The sequence below is a fragment of the Canis lupus genome, chromosome 26 (genome assembly GCF_048164855.1).
Source record: "Canis lupus baileyi chromosome 26, mCanLup2.hap1, whole genome shotgun sequence".
Lineage (NCBI taxonomy): Eukaryota > Metazoa > Chordata > Mammalia > Carnivora > Canidae > Canis > Canis lupus.
This window is the reverse complement of record NC_132863.1, coordinates 38678367-38697492: the sequence shown is the minus strand read 5'-3', so window position 1 is coordinate 38697492 and position 19126 is coordinate 38678367. Positions and strand designations below refer to the sequence as shown.

The window sequence follows — 19126 nt, the reverse complement described above, 5'->3', positions numbered from 1 at the left end:
GTGTGTCTCTCATGAATAAAAAAAAATAAAATCTTTTTTAAAAATCTCATTCCTTTTTTACGATTTTATTTAGAGAGACAGCAGTGCATGTGGGAGGAAAGGCAGAGAGAGAGAGAGAGAGAGAATTTCAAGCAGACTCCATGCTGAGCATGGAGCCCAATGTGGGGCTTAATCTCATGACCCTGAGATCATGACCTGAGCCAAAAATCAAGAGTCAGACTCTTAACCAACTGAGCTGCCCAGGTGCCCCCAAATCATTCCTTTTTATGGCTGAGTAATATTGCACATGTGTCTCTAACTTTACCAACTTTATGATTTTCCCTTCCAAGTTAAGACTTTAATCCTTAGTAAGAGTCTGCCTTTGTTTGCAGTTTTATTTGGGGCCAGTTTCCCAACCCCGTCTTCGGAACCATCATCTCTGGTTTCCTGGGCCAGCTGTAGGGCTGCCCTCACCATGCAGTTAGTTCTCATACAACCGTGATGGACCCCAGCACCACTGCGTTCCCTCACTGGCCTGCCTCTCTGTGCGGCAGCACCTCGCTGGTGATCATACTGGCATGGGCCTTTTTTGGCTGGTCGGGGAAATCTCCTCTTTGCTATTCTTTCTTAAAGTTGTTTAAGGACTATCCAAGCCACATCCCACCAAATCCTCAGAATGCCCTGTGTCAAGGAGTGCAACCTTTTTTTTCCCACAAGCCAGGTGAGAAAACAGGCTTCAGGGAGGGGAAGTGACTTGATGGAGTTTACAGAGCTGACAAGCGGCAGAGCTCAGACAAAACAATGCCTGTCTGACTCTCGGGGCACCCTCTGGGTGCCGGGCCCCACGTGCCTCTCTCCTATCTGTAGCCCCCTGGGCTTTTAGCTTCAAGAAGGGGGAAAGGGTTCCAAAAGCCTGCTGTACTGGTCACCTTCCAGGTTGCTCTCCGATCCTTTCCTTGTATCAGGAAAGGAAACCACTGTGCATGTCAACAGAGAAACTTTCCAACAGGGAACTGGTTACAGGGGGGATAGAGGAGCTCAAAAGTCAAAAAAGAGGCTGTGAAAAAGCTCAGAAATACTCAACAGGAGTCACCACCACTTCTAAACTGGATGGAGCAAGGGAGGAGGAAATTATACAGCAGCCCCAGGACTGGGCTACTCTGCAAAACTGGAAACACAGCTCTATGATAGCACTAGGAGCCACCGCTAGTTGAACATCTACTATATGTCAGGATCTTCCACTGGTATTTTTTGCGCACTCCATATACACAGGGAGCAGCTCCCTCTGACCCCTGCTCAAACCTCCTCAGAGGTGCCCAATAATAATGCTGCCACCCACACAGATCCATCTCCTGCTTTATTTTCCTTTACAGCATTATCAATGGTTGAAATTGTATCATACACATCATTATTTGTCTATTGTCTCCCCCACCTGCCCCGCCACTAGACTGTAAGCCCCATGAAGGCAGGACTTGGGGCTTGATATATCTGACTGCCTGGATGAGAGTCTCAATCACCCGCATCATAGGTACTCAATGTTCCTTCAATAACTAATCAAGGGACACCTGGGTGGCTCAGTCAGTTAGATATTCAACTCTTGATTTCAGCTCAGGTTGTGATCTCAGGGTTGTGGGATCGAGACCTATGGGGGGCTCCATGCTCAGCAGGAACTTGAGATTTTCCCCCTCTGCCCCTTCTCTGTCTCTGTCTCTGTCTCTCTCTCTCTCTCTCTCTCTCTCAAATAAAGGAAACTAATCTAATGAATGAATTCTCTCCTCAGATCCTCACCAGACATCCATAAGGTGGGCCCATGGATCCTCATGTTATATAGAGGAAGAAACCAAAGCTTGGAAAATCCCGAATCTGCTCGCACTCACCTAGTTAGTAAGCAGTGAAGCTGGAATCCAGGTTGCCTCCTTGCCTCGGTGCCGTCCTTCCAAAATCCTTGCTCTGTGGCCTCCCAAACTACCCTCACAGCCACCCTGCCACCCTGCACCTCCCTGGTTCTGGAAATTCCCAGTGCCTTGGTGGGGTGGGCTGCAGTATCATTCTGTGCCAGGAGGTGTCACCAGAGAATTCCTGGTGGCCACAGTCCGCAGTCAGCACCCCAAAGCACGCCTGTGCAGCAGTCTATCTCATTACCTTTAAGGATGTTTCCAAGTGTCTCCCCCACGAACAAAGATGTAGCTATATCCTAGCACCTATGTTCATGAGCTACGAGGTGAGAATTTCCCTGGGAATGGAGTTCTAGAAATGGAGTTGCAAAGATCAGTGAACGCCATTAAACCGCGTAGATTCCATGAACTTGCTAAGCCTGCTTTACAGTGGAGAGGGTGGGGCCCCCAGGTTGTCCAGGGGCATAGGGCAAGTCCGTACAAGGGCCAAGTCTGAAACTGGCTCCTCTGGCCACAGATTCTTCCAACGTACTTGGTCAGATGCTTCCACGTAGACACAAGGGCAGTCTTTGTGCACTTTTTTTAAGATTTCATTTATTTATTCATGAGAGACACACAGAGACAGAGAGCGAGAGAGAGAGAGACACAGAGACACAGACACAGGCAGAGGGAGGAGCAGACCCCATGCAGGGAGCCTGATGTGGGACTCGATCCTGGGTCTCCAGGGTCATGCCCTGGGCTGAAGATGGTGCTAAACTGCTGAGCCACGTGGGCTGCCCTCTTTGTGCACTTTCTTTTTTTTAACCATTTCTTTTTTTTTTCTTAAAATTTATCCATTTATTCATGATAGACATAGAGAGAGAGAGAGGCAGAGACACAGGAGGAGGGAGAAGCAGGATCCATGCCGGGAGCCCGACGTGGGACTCGATCCCAGGACTCCAGGATCGCACCCTGGGACAAAGGCAGGCACTAAACCGCTGAGCCACCCAGGGATCCCCCTCTTTGTGCACTTTCATATGCATTTAGACCTGTGTCTAACTGTGCCTTCTGTCATTCAGTTATCCATTCAGTCACTTCACAAATGCACAGGTAAGATACTGGATCCACGCTCTTTAAGAATGGTATCAGGGACCCAGGTTCTTTCTTTCCCTTTTTTCTTTAAAAGATTTTTTGGGTTTGTGTGTGTATGTGTGTGTGTGTGTGTGTGTGTGTGTGTTTTGTTTTGTTTTGTTTAATTTAGAGAGCACAAGCAGGGGGAGGGGCAGAGGGAGAGGGAGAAAGAGAATCTCAAGCCGACTCCACGCTGAACACAGAGCCCAAAGCGGGGCTCCATCTCACGACCCTGAGGTCATGACCGGAGACAAAATCAAGAGTCAGTGAGCCACCCAGGCACCCCTGAGACCCAGACTCTATTATAGTTTGTCCATCTTCAACTGGCAGCTTCCAACTCATGGCCCAATGTGGCTGCGCTACCACTACCATCACATCGACATTCCTGCCAGTGGGAAGTGGAGAAAAGGAAGCAGAAGTCGACCTCTTTAAGGGCACAAACCCAAATGTTTTGTGCCACTTCCACTCTCATTCGATTGGCCAGAATTCGTCACATGTCCTATACTGTTGTGCAGGAGGCCAGAACAGTAGTCAGTAGCTCACAGAGCTGGGCAGCTATGCTTTCTGCTAAATTCGGGGTCCAATAGCCAATGAATATATTGTCCACTCTGCCACCCATTCATTGCCTTTTTTTAAAATATTTTATTTATTTATTCATGAGAGACAGAGAGAGAGAGAGAGGCAGAAACACAGACAGAGGGAGAAACAGGCTCCATGCAGGGAGCCCAATGCAGGAGTCGATCCCGGAACTCCAGGATCATGCCCTGGGTCGAAGGTGGTGCTAAACCGCTGGGCCACCCGGGCTGCCCTCATTTTCTGAGCACCTAGCACGTATGAGAGAAGTTGCAGCAGGCTAGAAACAGCACAGACTTTGGAATTTGATTCATCTTGGGTTGAACCACAATTCTGTCTTCCCGAGCTATGTGTCCTGACCTCTCTGAGCCTTAGTGCCCTCTTGTATAAAACGGAGATAAGAAAGTGTGTTTGTGCCACACGAAAGCATGTGGACTTAGCATTGGGCCCAGTGTGCAAGTGGCACCAAAGGAAAGGTACCTGCTTTTACAATGAGCTAGACCCTGAGCTGAGCTCCCAGAGGCCAGGGGTGACTCAGCAGAGGCCCTGCCCTTGATTCCAATGGGGAGACATTCCAGGACAGCTTCCTGTAAATAAAAGCCCAGAGACCAGTCAGCACATAATCCCGATGCGTCCATCGTGCATGAGTCAGAAACAGTTATGCCCGTAGGTCATAAAGTAGCAGGTAGACCCAAGATAACTGGTATCCTTCCAATCCCACCCCCCTCGGCCCCGGCCCCGTTTTACAGAACAGCAAACGGAGCTGAGGGAAGAGCCGTGACCGCAGCATGACTACACAGTTTTATTTTATCAGTCTCCTCCTAATAGGACATGTGGGTTAGTTCCAGTTTGGAACGATCATAAATGGCCTTGGCTGCGCCTCCCTAGGCCTATAGGAGCAGGGGTTTTCCAGGGAAGCTGGGGAGAAATAGAATTGCTGGGGTGAATTGTAGACCTACAGGGTGCTCTGATGGCAGCAAAGGGAAATGTCTCTTCCCAATTTACTTTTCAGATCAGAGTTTCTCAACCCCAGCCCTATTGACATTTTGGGCCAGAGAATTCTCTGTTCTATGCGCGTAGGAAGTTTAGCAGCCTCCCCAGCTTCTCTAGCTGTGAGATGACAATCGCATATCACCATCCCCAGTTGTGACAACCACAAATGTCTCAAGACATTGCCAAACGTCCCGTAGAGGTCAAAAGTATCCCCAGTTGAAAACCACTGCTCGAGATATACAGAGCCTGCAAGTAGGATTTCCAAGAACAGATTCTCTAAGCAGATTTATGGATGTTAGTGATTTTTGTCCTTTTGGGGCAGGTACATGTTTTTTTCTCTTTGAAAGGGGTATGATGACCCAGATAGTCACTAAAGATATCAGGTTATTATTGGTACAGTTAGTGGCATGTGAATATGGTGAATATGACAATAGTGAATATGGACAAATAGAAATTATATCAGAACATTCTGTGGACATTAAATTTCCTGATGTTGAAACCTGTTTCGAGCCTATGGATGTGTGTGAGCATGTTCTTGTCCTCAGGAAACACACACTGAAGTATGTAGGGGTAAAAGGACATCATGTCTGTAACCAGCTCTCAGATGGTTCAGAAAAATCATATATGCAATAGAGAAAATGATCAATCAGGTGTAGTAAAATCTTGATAATTGGGGGATCTGAGGGAAGGAGATATGGAAGCTTACTACCCTGTTCTTACAACGCTTCTGGAAAATTAAAATTATCTTAGAAATTATTTTAAAAGGATTTTACCACAATCATCTATGTTTTGTTTTAGTTTTTAAAACATGGTTTCAGGGGCACCTGGATGACTCAGTGGTTGAGCGTCTGCCTTTGGCTCAGGTCCTGAGATCTCGGGGTCCTGAGATCGAGTTCCATATCCGGCTCCCCGCAGGGAGCCTCCTTCTCCCTCTGCCTGTGTCTCTGCCTCTCTCTGTGTCTCTCATGAATAAATAAATAAAATCTTTAAAAATGAATAAATAAAAAAAACATGGTCTTAATCTTATTGGACTCCAAATTCCTCTTGTCCCCTGAATAGTACACCAAGTACTTTTACACCACATGGCCCTTGATTTGTCACACCTACTGCCCAACATATCCTTCCTCACCTTTTCTCCCTAATTAAGTCTTACTCATCTTTGTTAAGTTAATTTTTCTAAGCCTCGTTTTTTTTTTCCCCATAAAATGAGGCCAAAGAGCAAGTGTAAGTAAAATATCCAGCACACAGAAACAGCCACCTTCAAACACCAGTCCCCACACCTTTCTCCCCAGTCCCACCCTGATCTTGATCCTTACACTCTATAAGAAAGAAGACAAAAAATAATAATAATAATAATAATAAAAGAAAAAAGAAAAAAAAAAGAGGATGTACTGGTTTCCTATAACTGCAAAGTCCAGAAGAAGATCACACACAGATCAGGTAAGGTTTGCTCTAGGTGTTTAATGCTAATAATAATAATCGCTAAAATTTATTGAGTGCTTCCAATGTGCCAGGCACTCTTCTAACCACAATATATTTATTAGCTTATCTTCACAACAACCCCATGAGGTAGGCATACGTTGATTATCCCCATTTTCCACATTAGGAAACTGACATCCTGAGACAATAAATTATTTGCCCCTGGTCACACGACACACAAGTGGTGAGGCTGAGACTTAAACCTAAGTCTGACTAGAAAGGGAGCACTACTTTCAGGTAAGGCTTGATCCAGCCAAACAAAGATCTCACCAAGGAGCTGGTTTCTCTTGCTCTTTCCTCCTTGCCTTCTCCAGGAGACTCTAAAGATGACCCCCTTGTGGCTGCCAGCAGATTCTGATGAGACTTGCTTTCTCATTTATGTCCAATGGGGAAAAAGTATCTATGTCTCAATTCCATGCCAGGATCCTGAAATTCACTCCGACTGGGCCATCTAAAGTCACACACCCATCTCTGAACCAAACACCATGTCCCAGATATCTGGACAATGTTGCCTGGCTTATGTTAAAGAGGTGGAGTCTGCTCCATACAAACTATAGGCTGAGAAAGCAGGCCACAGAGATTCCTCCAAAAAAGTCAGGGCATTATTTCCATGAAGGAGGGGGAATGGGTGTGGGCAACCAGAAACAAATGGCTACATCCCCATGACTCATACACACAATAAAACACTTTAACATGTAGAGAAGACGAAGGCTTAGTCTGAGGTTGGCTGTGCCATAGCCCAGGCACGCACCATCTGGGCAGTCTAGTCTGGCCATGACCCTCCACAGAAGGAGGATTTCCTGTCCATAGCCACACCCTGTGGTGGTAGCAGGGTCAAGAGGTAGGCGTTCAGGGTGTTGGCAGATGGCCTGCAGCAGGGCCAGAGCACAGCCTGGGCCACTTCCTTCCGGGTAAAAGGCCCTGCTGGGAACAGGGGAGATGGGAAGGAGGGGGTCCCACGGAATGACTTAGGGAGCAAGCAGCCCAGTTGGGCACACAGAGCCTCCAGGGGTAGCGGGCAGGGATACCTGGCATCCTGACATCACAGTGCCTCCCTCCTGTGCCTCCAAGACTTTTTTCACAATCAGGGAACGACCTGAACCTTTTAAGGTCCCGTAGGCCCCAAGCCCACTTTTTCTTAACAGTCTCCACATTCAGTCATTAAAAGCCAATAAGGCTCCTTCCCACCTCAGGGCTTTTGCACTGGCTTTTTGCTCTGTCTGGAACACTATTCCCCTACAGTCCCACATGGCTCCCTCCATCCCCTCTTTTGGTCTGCTCACCTACCTTTAGCCTATCACCTTCCCAGTGAGGCATTCCCTGGCTACCCTGGTTAACAACTCAACCTGCCCTCCATCCTCCCAGCTTCCAATCCTCCTTACCCTGCTTTGTGTGTGTGGTTTGTTTGTTTGTTTCCCAAAGCAGCCATCACCTCCTGGCATGTCAGCATAGTTTGGTACTTAGTGATCATTGCTCATCTGCCCCATCACTTCCCCAGGTATCAGCTCCAGGAGGCAGAGATATTTGTCTTTGTCTCCTTTCATTCCTGTTACGTTCCTAGGACCTAGAGCAGGTCCTGCTTCATAATACATGCTCAATAAATATTTGCTGAGTGAAAAAACGGATGGTAAAAATTAAAATTACAGTGAAACTCATTTTTGCAGTCAATTTGTGTTGTTTGGAGCCTAGGTGAATATGCATGAGGCAGGACTGTAAACATTCTCCTCATGGGGGGGAGGGGGGACTGTGTGTCACTAAGGAACATCTCTTGGGAATGAGACTCTGTCCCCCACAGGTCCGTCACCCCCCAGCACAGGGCCGGCTTGGAGCAGATACTGAAAATGTTCAGCCAGCATAAGCACAGTCAGATGGAGAAGTCTGCTGGCACAAGCCCCCATCACAGCCTCTCTGAGCCTCCAGCCCCCTCACGCATCATTCCTGTGGACCCTCCCTACTCATTGCACTGCCCTTCCCTCTAGGTTCACCTCATTCTCATCACCTCCTCTCAGCAGCTGACGGGACATTCTCAAAGCACAAATTGGAATCTCAACTCTGCGGGGCTCTCCGCTGCTGTCCTTGGAAAGGTCTAGATTCCTATGTAGGGCACCAAGCATGCTTTAAAATATAGGGAGGATGAAGGCTTAGTCTGAGGTTGGCTGTGCCATAGCCCAGGCATGCACCATCTGGGCAGTCTAGTTTGGCCATGACCCTCCATGGGAGGAGGACTTCCTGTCCATAGCCACACCCTGTGGTGGTAGCAGGGTCAAGAGGCAGGTAGATGTTCAAGGTGTTGACAGACAGCCTGCCCCCAGGAACTTCCATTTCTCTATAACTCTCCTCTCATGCTATACTCCAGCCTAGTTGATTGATTTTTTTCCTCAATTTGGTGAGTACAATAATCTCTCATCACTGGATCTGTGCACATGCTTTTCCTATGTTTGGAAGCCTCTCGTACCTCACCTGACTCCCTTTCCCCAGCCAGTTCTTACTTAACTTCAGATTTCAGCTCAGTGATCCCCTCTTCCAGGAAGCCCGCCCTGATTTCTCACCCTGAAGTAAGTAGTCTTTACGTATATATTCCCATAGCTGTTTGCCTCTTTCATTCACACATTAATTCAACGCTTATTTGGCTTAAATGGCACCAAATGAATGACCTGGGTCCTTCATATCTCTGATCCCACCTTCCCCCTTTTCTCCTCTCACCCTCTGCTCCAGCTCCATAAGCCTCCTTGCTGTCCTCTGAGCACACCAGGCATTCTCCTGCCTCAGGGCCTCTGCACTTCCTCTCTTCTGGGTATCTTCATGGCAGCCCCTTCACTTCCTTTAAGTCTCCACTCAAGTGCCACATCCTTAGAGAGGCCTTTCTGACACCTTCTCCTTCCCATCTGGTGAAGCACTCCCTGACATTCTCCACCCATCTCTGCAGCCTGCTTCATTTCTCCACATCATTGGTCCCTTCCTGAAATGAGATTATCTTTTTTTTAAGATTTTATTTATTTATAAGAGACAGAGAGAAAGAGAGAGAAGCAGAGACACAGGCAGAGGGAGAAGAGGCTCCATGCAGGGAGTCCGACATGGGACTCAAACCTGGGATTCCCCAGGGCTGAAGGCAGGCACCAAACCACCGAGCCACCAGGGTTGCCCCGAGATTATCTTTTTATCACACTCCTTGCCTGTCCTTCTTGCAACCCTGAGGGCAGGGCCCTTATGTGTCTTGTTTGCTGCTGTACTGTCAGCATTTGGCACAGGATCTGACCCACAGCAATTCCTGGTAAAAGATTTGATGACTAAATGAACAGAGCAATCCAGATCAACATTACTTGGGGCAAGCCAGTGGAGGCTCCAGGTCCCAACACTGTGACACCTTGAGGGTGTCTGTCTCGGGCAGCTTTGCAGCCTGAGTCTCAGAGCTGGGAAGAACCAGAGAACAGAGACCTGAAGGAGGAGAAGGGGCCAGCCACATGCCTCTCCAAGGAGATGGTTGGCCAGGAAATAGGTATAGCAAGTGCAAAGGCCCTGCAGCAAGTGGGAGATGTTGGGAGAAAAGGCTGGAGAGTCAGCAAGGCCCAGATCAGCAGGGCCTTGACTGTCAGATGAGGGTGTGGATCTTATCCCAACACTTTCAAGTCAAGTGTAACACACAGGGAGGTGATGAATGTTTCTGCAGTGTCTCCTGCCTGCCAGGTACTCTACCTCTTATTGTGCTCACTGTGAGCCTTACTAAAGCCTATGAAGCATTATCTTTCCATTTAATGAAGGAAAATGGACCTACATTAGCTTAGAAACAGAGCTGTGAGAGTTTCAAAGGCTGGGCTCCTTCCATTGCCCATCACTGCCTTTGACCTTAGCCCCTCCCACTCATCCCCATCTCAGGCAGGTGATTCCCACCTCTTCTCTCCTTCCTGGCCTTTCTCTAACTTGGTGATCAAAAGCACATGTCATTTTCTAGGCCAGAAAGACAACTTGATGCTCCCTCAACATCTCTGCTTGGAACATCCAGCATGCACCTCACATGCAATATGCCCAAAACAGAACTCCTGGTCTCCCCCCTCCCCAACATGCTCCCCAGCTCAGTCAACAGCACCTCCATCCTCCCAGTGGCTCAGGCCAGGGACCTGGGAGTCATCCTGGACTTCAATTTCCCTCACCCCCACATCTCCTCGACTAGCAAATGCAGGCCACTTCACCTTCAAAACACATCCAGAATCAACCATTTCTCCCACGTCCATGATCACCCTCGTCTGACCCTCCATCCGCTCCTTCCTGGGCTATCGCAGTCACCTCCTCCTACTGTCCTTCCTCTGCACAGTCCCTGAATCCATTCCCTGCAGGCAGCCAGGGAGACCCTATTAAAATGTAAAGCCCAGGTTACTGTACAACTCTTTGCCAGAACTGCCCAACAGAACCTTCTGTGAGGATGTACGTGTTCTACAGCTGTATTGTCCAATTCATTTGCCACCTGCCACATGGGCTACTGAAATGTCCTTAGTGTAACTGAAGGACTTATAATTTTTTAAAGATTTTGTTTATTTATTCATGAGAGACACACAGAGAGAGGTAGAGACACAGGCAGAGGGAGAAGCAGACTCCCTGTGGGGAGCCTGATGTAGGGCCCAATCCCAGGACCCTGGGATCATGACCCGAACTAAAGCCAGATGCTCAACTGAGCCACCCAGGTACCCCCAAAGGACTGAATCTTTAATCTTAAATAGCCATACTCTGTTGGGAAGACTATGGAAAACAAGCACTCTCGAACACAGCTGTGGGAATATAAATTAGCATGTGATTCTAATCCCAGTATCCACCTACCTCACGGTGGTTTGTCTGTTATCTTCCCAAATGACAAAGGCAGTTAACGTTTATTCCAGCGACCCCACTTCGAGTGTGGCCTCTTGATCTACCTTCACATGCAACCATGACATTACATAGAATGTTCACAACATCCAAAGACAGGAAACAATGCAAATGTCCATTCAATAGGCAACTGCAAAAAGTGAAAACACAACAAACTGAGAAATAAGACTTGCAAATCATGTATCTCATAAGAGGCCAGTGTCCAGAATACATAAGGAATTCTTACAGGGGTGCCTGGTGGCTCAGTGGGTTAAGTGTCTGCCTTCTGCTCAGGTCATGATCTCAGGGTCCTGTGATCAACCCTGCTAAGGGCTCCAGGCTCAGTGGGGAGTCAGCTTCTCCCTCTTCCTCTGCCCACCCCCCAGGTGCTCTCTCTCTCTCTCTCTCTCTTAAGTGAATAAAATCTTTTTTAAAAAGAACTCTTACAAAAAAAACAAAAAGAACTCTTACAATTCAACAATAAAAAGACAATCCAATTTTTAAATGGAAAAAAGATTTGAATGAAAGCATTGGGCTGCGCCGTAATTCAGTCAGCAAGCGTTTTACTGAGCTTCTACTCGGTGCCCTATGCTGACCCAGCCACGGGGATTCGGCTGTTTTTGAACAAAGCGAGTCCGGGTCCTCGGGAGCTGGTGGTTTTCTGGTGGGTGACACATGAACTGCAAGTTCACTGCCCGTGACAAGCGCTGTGAAGACAAAACGGGATGATGTCACAGTGACCGGAGGAGGGGGCAGCTTGGAGCAGGGAAGTCAGGAGGGCCCCTGAGGACACCGCGGGCAGAGGCTGCTGCTGGCTCTTGGCCCGGCGCCTCACGGGTACGAAGCGCTCACCAAATCTCACAGCGACGCTCAAGGTCCTCGTCACCAGTGTAGTGTCCTCTCCCTCGGGAGGGCGGGAGGTCCTGGGGGTCGGGCTCGGCACGCTCCACACCAGCCGGCGCACAGTAGGTGTACGCACGGCCCTCGGCACCTCTGCACGCGGGGGCTGGGGGAGCTCGCCCGGGGACCGCGGACCCAGCCGGCAAGCGCCCTGCGAAGTGCCCACCGCGCGCCGGCTCCCTGGCCCGCGCCCGGCGCCCTCCACTCGCGCCCGGGGCGCACAGGAGGCGCTTGACAGTGCGCGCCGAAGAGCCGCCCGTGTCTGGGTCCGGCGGCGCAGCACCTCGGCCCATTGCACAGGCCGGCACACCGAGCGCGAGGTGGGCGGGGCCGGGGCCCGCCGGGGGCCGCCCGCCGCGGGGAGGGCCGCGCCGCCGCCCCGCGCTTCCGTGCCCAGCTGCGCCCAGCTGCGCTCCTGCCCCCCGAGCGCCGCGGTTGGCTGCGGCTCGGCGGCCGCTGATTGGCCATCGCGACCCCGGCGCGGCCTCCGATTGGCTGTGACGCGCGGCCGGGCGAGGCCCCCGCCCGCGCCGCCGCCGCGCCCGGCGCTGAGCGGTCATTGGGCGGCGTGATCTCGCCGCGGTGCCGCGGCCCTGCCGCCGCCGCCGCCGCCGCTAGCAGAGCGCACCGGGCGGGCCCGGCGAGCGGCCATGGCGGGCGCCGAGGACGGGCCAGGTCAGCAGCCGGAGCTCGACGAGGATGAGGCGGCGTATTGCCGGCGCTGGGGCGCGCAGCACGCCGGGGCCCGCGAGCTGGCCGCGCTCTACTCTCCAGGTAAGACCTCCGGGCCCCCCCCCGGCCCCCGCTCCGGGCCTGCAGCCACCAGCCCGGGCTGCGGACAGCGACCCCGGGTCCCCCGATCTGAACCCCAGCCTCGGCTTCTCAACTTGTAAATAGCGCCCCCAAGTCCGGGGACCCCACCCCAGCGCCCCGTCCAAGCTCGAGCCGGAGCCCCAGCCACGGGGCTTTCTGGACGCACAGACAATCCCTATATCAGGGAACTGCCATATCAGCTCCCCGGGCCACGTACGGAGCTCCCATGGCACCCCCGGATCCGGATCCTAGCCTCAGAGCATCTGCGGCTGCAAAGAGAGCCCCTGGACTTAGGGACCCCCATCCAGGACCCTGTCCGAGCTGGAGGCAGCCCGTCAGCTACATGCACGCTCCCCCCTCCCCCCACGGCCTCTTAAAAGTCACATTCCATCCCAGGTCTCCCCGGTCCGGAATTCACAACCTAGGGCCCCATCTGTGCCCCAGCCAGGGCCCTGGGCAGCAAACAGTGACCTCACTCCCCCCCCCCAAAATCTGAGCACACCAGCCTCCCTGCTCTAGGAACCCCAACTCAAGGATCCCCTCGGCTACCTAGCGCCCCAAACGCCGCCCTTCCCCCAAGTCCCATTCTAGTTGTAGCTTCGGTGGCCACAGACCACCCCCTCCCCCAGCAGAGAGGAGCCTCATCTCTCACTCTATTCGGGAATCCCGATCGGTGAGGGCACTGTAAATCTTCCAGTTTAAGCTCCTCCCATATGCAAGCCCCAAGTCCAGCCCTTACTCCTTTCCCATTGCATATATTAGCCCCCTCCATTAGGACTTGGGGCCAGAGCCCCCCTCATTCTCCAAACCAGACCACAGTTTAGAGACCCTTACCCCCGTTCTGCCCTCAGACCATGATTCTTGGCTCCTTCGTGCTGTGCCTACTATTTATGCTCCAGCAAACACCAGCTTCCCCACGCCTCTCTGACTTCCAGTAGGGCCCAAGGGATCTCAATGCCTGGGCCCTCTGCCCCCAGGGGTTAAGGAAGTGCCGTTGAGAACTCCAGAGTCAGGTGACTGGAAGCTGCACAAGGCCCCTCTGCCTGGATGTCACCATCACATCAAGCTTTGTTTGTCAAATATTCTGACATCTTTCCTTATGCCGGGGGGACAGCCACCATACACAGCCCTTGGCCTGGAGTGGCCATGGGTTCACTGTCACCAGTGAGGCTTTCTACGCTGGCCAAGGTTTGCATACCATCTCTGCCATCACTGGATGTGTGACCTTGGACCATTTGCTTTCTTGTTGAATCTTAAGTCACCAGAGGCCTTTCTGGATTTGTAATTCTATGCTCTGGGTGTTATTATTTTCTTAAAAAAGACTTGGGCACCTAGCCCATGATGCTATGGTTTCTTTAGCCTATTCCCAAAACACCTAGCCTATGGACTTAAAACCTCCTACACTCCCTGGAACAGGCGGGACTTGGCATCCTGACTGCTTTTTGCTGCGTGACCTGGGCCAAGCCACTTTCCTTCTCTGCGCCTCAGTTTTCTCACCTCTCACATGGGCATAAAGTAAAGTTTACCTGTTCCTTAGTGTTTTGGGGAAGAGGAAACGAGTTCATCCACTTTGTTGCAGTGCCTGGCATATAGTAGGCACTCCGTATTGCTGACCCAATTGTCTGGTGTTTCCCTTGAGTCTTGGAGTAAGCTTTTCACCTCTCTGGTCCTCAGACTCACCACCTGAGGTTCCCAGACTGAAGAGTAAGAATTCAAAGGCCTCCTCCTTTGGTGTCCAGCTCTGCCCACCTGGGTAAACCTTACCCATTTTTAACCAATCATACTCAGTCCTTCTAAGCTCCCCCAGGAGACTCCCCTTTCTTCATTCCACCGTGATTGCATAGTGGTTCTGATTTCCCCAAATACCCTTCACCCTCTGAAGAACAGCCACGCAGGGATCTGAGGCTGCAGACAGCCTCCTGGATGCCCCAAGCGTTCAGTAAAGGCCTTACTTCTCTTGACTTGGGGCTGAGAGGAGGCCAGGAGGTGAGGAGTAAAGACTGGAGAAGCGGGAGGTTGGCCAGACTGATTTCTTCAAATTTCATAGGTCTCCCTTCCCCTGTCTCTCTTGCTCTCCTGTGTGGCCTTGCTGAAGTGCCTGGACCTCTCTGGACCCAACTTATGAAATGAGGAACCAGGCTCAATACATATGGAGCACCATCGTCATAGTCCCTGTTCTAGGCCCTGAGAGCAAAGCAGTGAATAAGACAGGAAACAAAAAACAAAAAACAAAAAAAAAACAGCTGGCATCTTACTAAACCCAGTAAATAAAGAAAATAGCTCACATGCCCAGTGGTGGCAAGCATTATGGAGCAAACACATAGCAGGAAAGGAGGAAGTGAAATGTTGCTGGAACAGTAACTTATTAGAGAGGGAACAGTTAGGGCCTCACTGAGTGAGTAATATTTGAACATAGATGTGAAGGGAGGGAGACCTGAAGATATTTCAGGAAGGATTGATTGCCCCAGACCAGGGACCCAGCAAGTGCAAAGGCCCTGAGGTGGGAGCATGCCCGGAGTGTTTGTAGAACACCAAAGAGTCCCATGGGCTGGAGAAAAATGAGCAAGGGGAGAGTAGGAGAAGCTTCTGTGTTCCAGGACTGAATTCTTGATATTCTTGGGGCCAGATGTGGATTGGCACCGTGACAGTTGGCAGCAATAACAAGGCAGTTAACATAGTTGACATTTACCAAGCACTGCCTGTGCTGCACATTCTCTTCAGATGCTCTCCTTTCATCTTCACTGCAGCTGTCTGAGGTGTCCCCTCAGTATTAACCCCATTGTCCCCACCCTGGCACCCGGAGTCTTCTCAGAGCCCAGCCCCTCCGTGTGTTCTTCCTCATGCTTGTCCTGTGTGAGATCAAGCTTGTATCTGCCCCTCCCAGAGGGTAGAGCAGTGAGGCCAGAGGCTGCCCTCGTGTGATTCGCCTGGCACTTCATGAACACCCTGTCCGTCTCGAAGAAATTTCCCGAGGCAGAGCAGAGTAGGCCCTTGCGCACAGTCACACAGCCGGTTAGCAGCAGAGCCAGAACCAGAACACTGGCGGAAGGAGGGGGATGTTCCAGGTTCCGTGTTCTTGGTCTTCACTGTGGAAGTGAGGCAGCCCTGGGTGGGTGTGCCAGAGGGGACCAATGTTCCAGGTCACTAGAGGGCCGGTGATAGAGAGAGCAGGCCTGGTGTCTGCAGGAAGCTGTGAGTAGCCTAATGGGCGCGGCACCGGGTGGTGGCACCAGCGAGGGCCACCAAGGGGGGTGGCCTCGGCCCATCCCTGGGGCCTGTGGGTCCCAGGAAGCCACGGAGGGTCCCACAGTCCACCGCACTCCGGGTTTGGGGTTTGCAGCCTGCCCCATGCCAGGATCTGTGAAGGACCTGGGGCGCTTGGTAGGCCTCTTGGGCCACCCCCGGGGTAAGACTGGCCTCTAGCTTCCCTGCGGGTACCAGCTGACACCTTGCAGTGTGCATGCGCCCGGGGCTCTGGGGGTGGCTCCAGGGAATCACTGGGGCCGGCTGTCCAAACCACCCTGGCTTGACTACGGGCACCTCTGGCCCCAGGGGACACAAGGATCTCTTAGCTTGGGGTCAGGGGAAAGTCCCTCAAAGTGGGCCCGACTGAAGCCAGAGACATGGGCCCCTTCCCTGGCCAGGCCTGGTCCCTGCCATTCCGGGCCGAGCTTTGTCCCTGTCTCCCACAGTCTCGTTCTTTTTCCACTTCTTTGTCTGTCCTCTCCGGCCATGCTCTTTGTCTTTTTTCTTTGTCTCCCTATAATCTCTTCGTGTCTCTGTTTTTCTCTCTTCCGGTCTCTCCATTTCTCATTTCTTCATGTCTCTGATTCCTGTTCTCTGTCTCTGATTATCTGTGTGTCTCTCTTCCTCTGTCTTCCTCTGGTTCCTGCCTTCTCTCCACTCCCGATGCCGGGAGCCATCAAAAGTACAGGTTATTCAGGGCTTGCCGGACCGAAACATGAAGAGGTGGGCCTGATGCCAGCCCTTGGCCGCTGTGGCCTACCCCCAGGAAAGCAAAGATGGCCGAGGCCTGGCGCCTGGCCTCCCTGACTCCTCCCAGCCCTCCACAACCACCGCACACAAGCCTGATCTCCCCAGGCCAGCAGGCATTCACTGCCATAACTCAGAGCCCAGATCATGGACCCAGGCCAGGCTGGGGGCCAGCTCCGGAAAACAAGGCCCAGCGCTCTGCCAGAGGTGGCCCGAGTGCTTGTGTCCTTCTCTCCCCCAGGCCTTAGTCTGCCCATCTGTAAAGTGACACCACTGAGACCATCTGACCCAGCAGACCCTGCCAGGCTGACTGTCCGTGCTGTGACTTTGGACCAGTCATTTCATCTCTCAGGCCTAGTCTCTCCCTCTGAAGGACAGGACAGATGGTCCCCAGCCCACGGTGTCTGGCAGGGGCTGGCTCAGCTCATCCCTGGCTTTATTCCTGGCCTACAGTAGATGCTCCACCAGAGACGTTGGGGGCCCCAGGGATGGGCCGAGTCCACCCCTGTTGGTGGCCCTCGCTGGTGCCACCACCCGGTGCAGCGCCCATCAGGCTACTCACACCTTCCCGCAGACACCAGGCCCACTCTGTCACCAGCCCTCCAGACAGATGCTCTAGTGAAACTCCAGATGCTTACTTCGTACCTGGCCTACAGTAGATGCTCACTTATTATACATGGATTTTTTATGGATCAAAGTTGAAGCACTTGGTCTGGGAAGGATCCAGATTCCAGAGGCCAACGACAGAAAGCATTTAGATGGGAAACTATTCCAATTTAGGGGACATTCTCCAAGACACGGGGAGAGAGTTGGGGGCTCTTTAGAACCAGGACACCTCAGAACATCCAGGCTAATGTGTCCCATTGACAAGCCCAGCATCCAAACCCAGCTCTTCATTTTCACCCACTGAGCCTCAATTTCCCCACCTGGGGAGTGAGATCATATAGCTCATCCCTGGAAGGATTGAGACTTAAATGAGGGACTGTGCTTCCAGCTCAAAAATGCAGATGACTGCAGGGCTGCCCCAAAGGTAGCCACCCAATAGGAGGTCGCAGGGGAAGTTGGGGACTCGGCTGAACCAGGAGCTCTCGCCCCATCCGGTGGGGGCAGGCAGCCACTGCTGCTCAGGCCTGGGGTGCCCAGAGCCTTCTCAAGGGAAGCAAGAAATTAGGAATTGTGTGTGTGTGTGTGTGTGTGTGTGTGTGTGTGTGTGTTTAAGCTGAGAGCAAAATGTGCCGGGAGCTGATCTGCGGCATCTCTGCTGTGGGCTATACCCCGCACCCCACTGTGCTAGGCCTTGGTGTGTGTCACCCCCACATATTGCTGGCTCTGCAGGCTAGGGGTCAGGCAGGCAGGCTGGCTTGAAGAATCACTTTTCCTTACCCCCCTACCTGTACCCTGCAGACTTCTGCTTCTGGGTCCTACGTCCGGGCCACAAACAGGAACCAGAAAGGGGAAGGCCGCGCTGGGCCAGATTACAGTGACCCCAGGTAGGGGACGCTGGAGCAACAGGGTCACGTGAACCAAGAGAAACAGCCACTGACCAAGAAGTGGGATGCAACAGGTTCTAGGCTCGCTGCTGCTGCTGTGTGACTGCTGCTGGGGCCCTTGCCCTTGCTGGACCTCAGTGTCCTCATCTGTGCAAAAGAGGGCCAAGGGTAGACAGCCCTGAACATGCCCCTTCTCCCCTCTGACCCTCGGTCTTTCATATGGCAAAGGGAAGACAGCTGTTCTGATTCCAGCCCAGGGCACAGTATGATAGCATGGCTATCATGATAGCATGTGTACGTCCTGGCTACGGCCCTTCCTTCTGAGGTGCTTTGGTGAGGGGCACCCAGAGACAAAGCCTGGCAGTTGTCCTCTAAGATGATGTTCAGGAATTTGTTCATTCTGTGGGCATTTATTGAGCACCAGCTGTGTGCCAGGGCCCTGGTAAACAAGCCAGACGTGGTCCTGGGCCTCCTGTGAGTTCACATTTGGGTAGGGGCAGATAGATATCATAGGGGCAGTGACAATCCCTCATGACGGGCCCCATGTTGGGCGAGTCCTAAGAGGAGGCATCATGGATGGCCTCCTGGAGGTAGAGGTTCCAGGCTGAGATCTGTAAGGGCATTGCCAGAGACACTCCAGGTGAGAATGGAGTGAAGGAAACCGAGAGGACAGACACAGGAGGAACCCTCTCCATTTGCCACGTCCCCTTCGGTGGTTAATCACACATAAGGACCTGCCTGGCCATAGGATCCTAGTGTGTCGCTGGCTAGCTCTGCAGCCTTAGGTTACTTACTTGCTTGGGACTACTCTGACCCGCCGATCTCTCGTCTGCAAAAAGGCATCGCCTCAGCAGATACCTGGCACATAGCAAGTGCTCAGTAGATGTTAAACACTAATGATAAGGAAATTATTATCATTAAAGGTCTTCCATGCCCTTGGGACCAGCTGCCTGGGAAAACATCCCCAGGGGCCCTGTAGCACATTCTGTGTCACCCACGCAATGTTTTCCTTCCCTTTCGTTTTTTTTAAGTGTTAATTTACAATTACAAGAAAAGATTTTTGATAGA

At 51.9% G+C, this 19126-nt stretch overlaps 1 protein-coding gene across 2 annotated transcripts in view; it reads left to right on the top strand.

Annotated features, from left to right (window-relative positions):
• Positions 1-12350: 12350 nt before the first annotated feature.
• The window catches only part of PEDS1 (plasmanylethanolamine desaturase 1), a 23500-nt gene continuing 16724 nt past the window's right edge, over positions 12351-19126 (top strand). The window contains exon 1 of one of the 2 annotated variants that reach the window (XM_072801406.1): positions 12351-12536. In XM_072801406.1, coding sequence (XP_072657507.1) covers positions 12413-12536 — 124 coding nt within the window. In that variant the 5' untranslated portion in view covers positions 12351-12412. Of the gene's footprint in view, positions 12537-15635; positions 15768-19126 lie in introns of those variants that run through there. The other variant, XM_072801407.1, reaches the window with a different exon arrangement.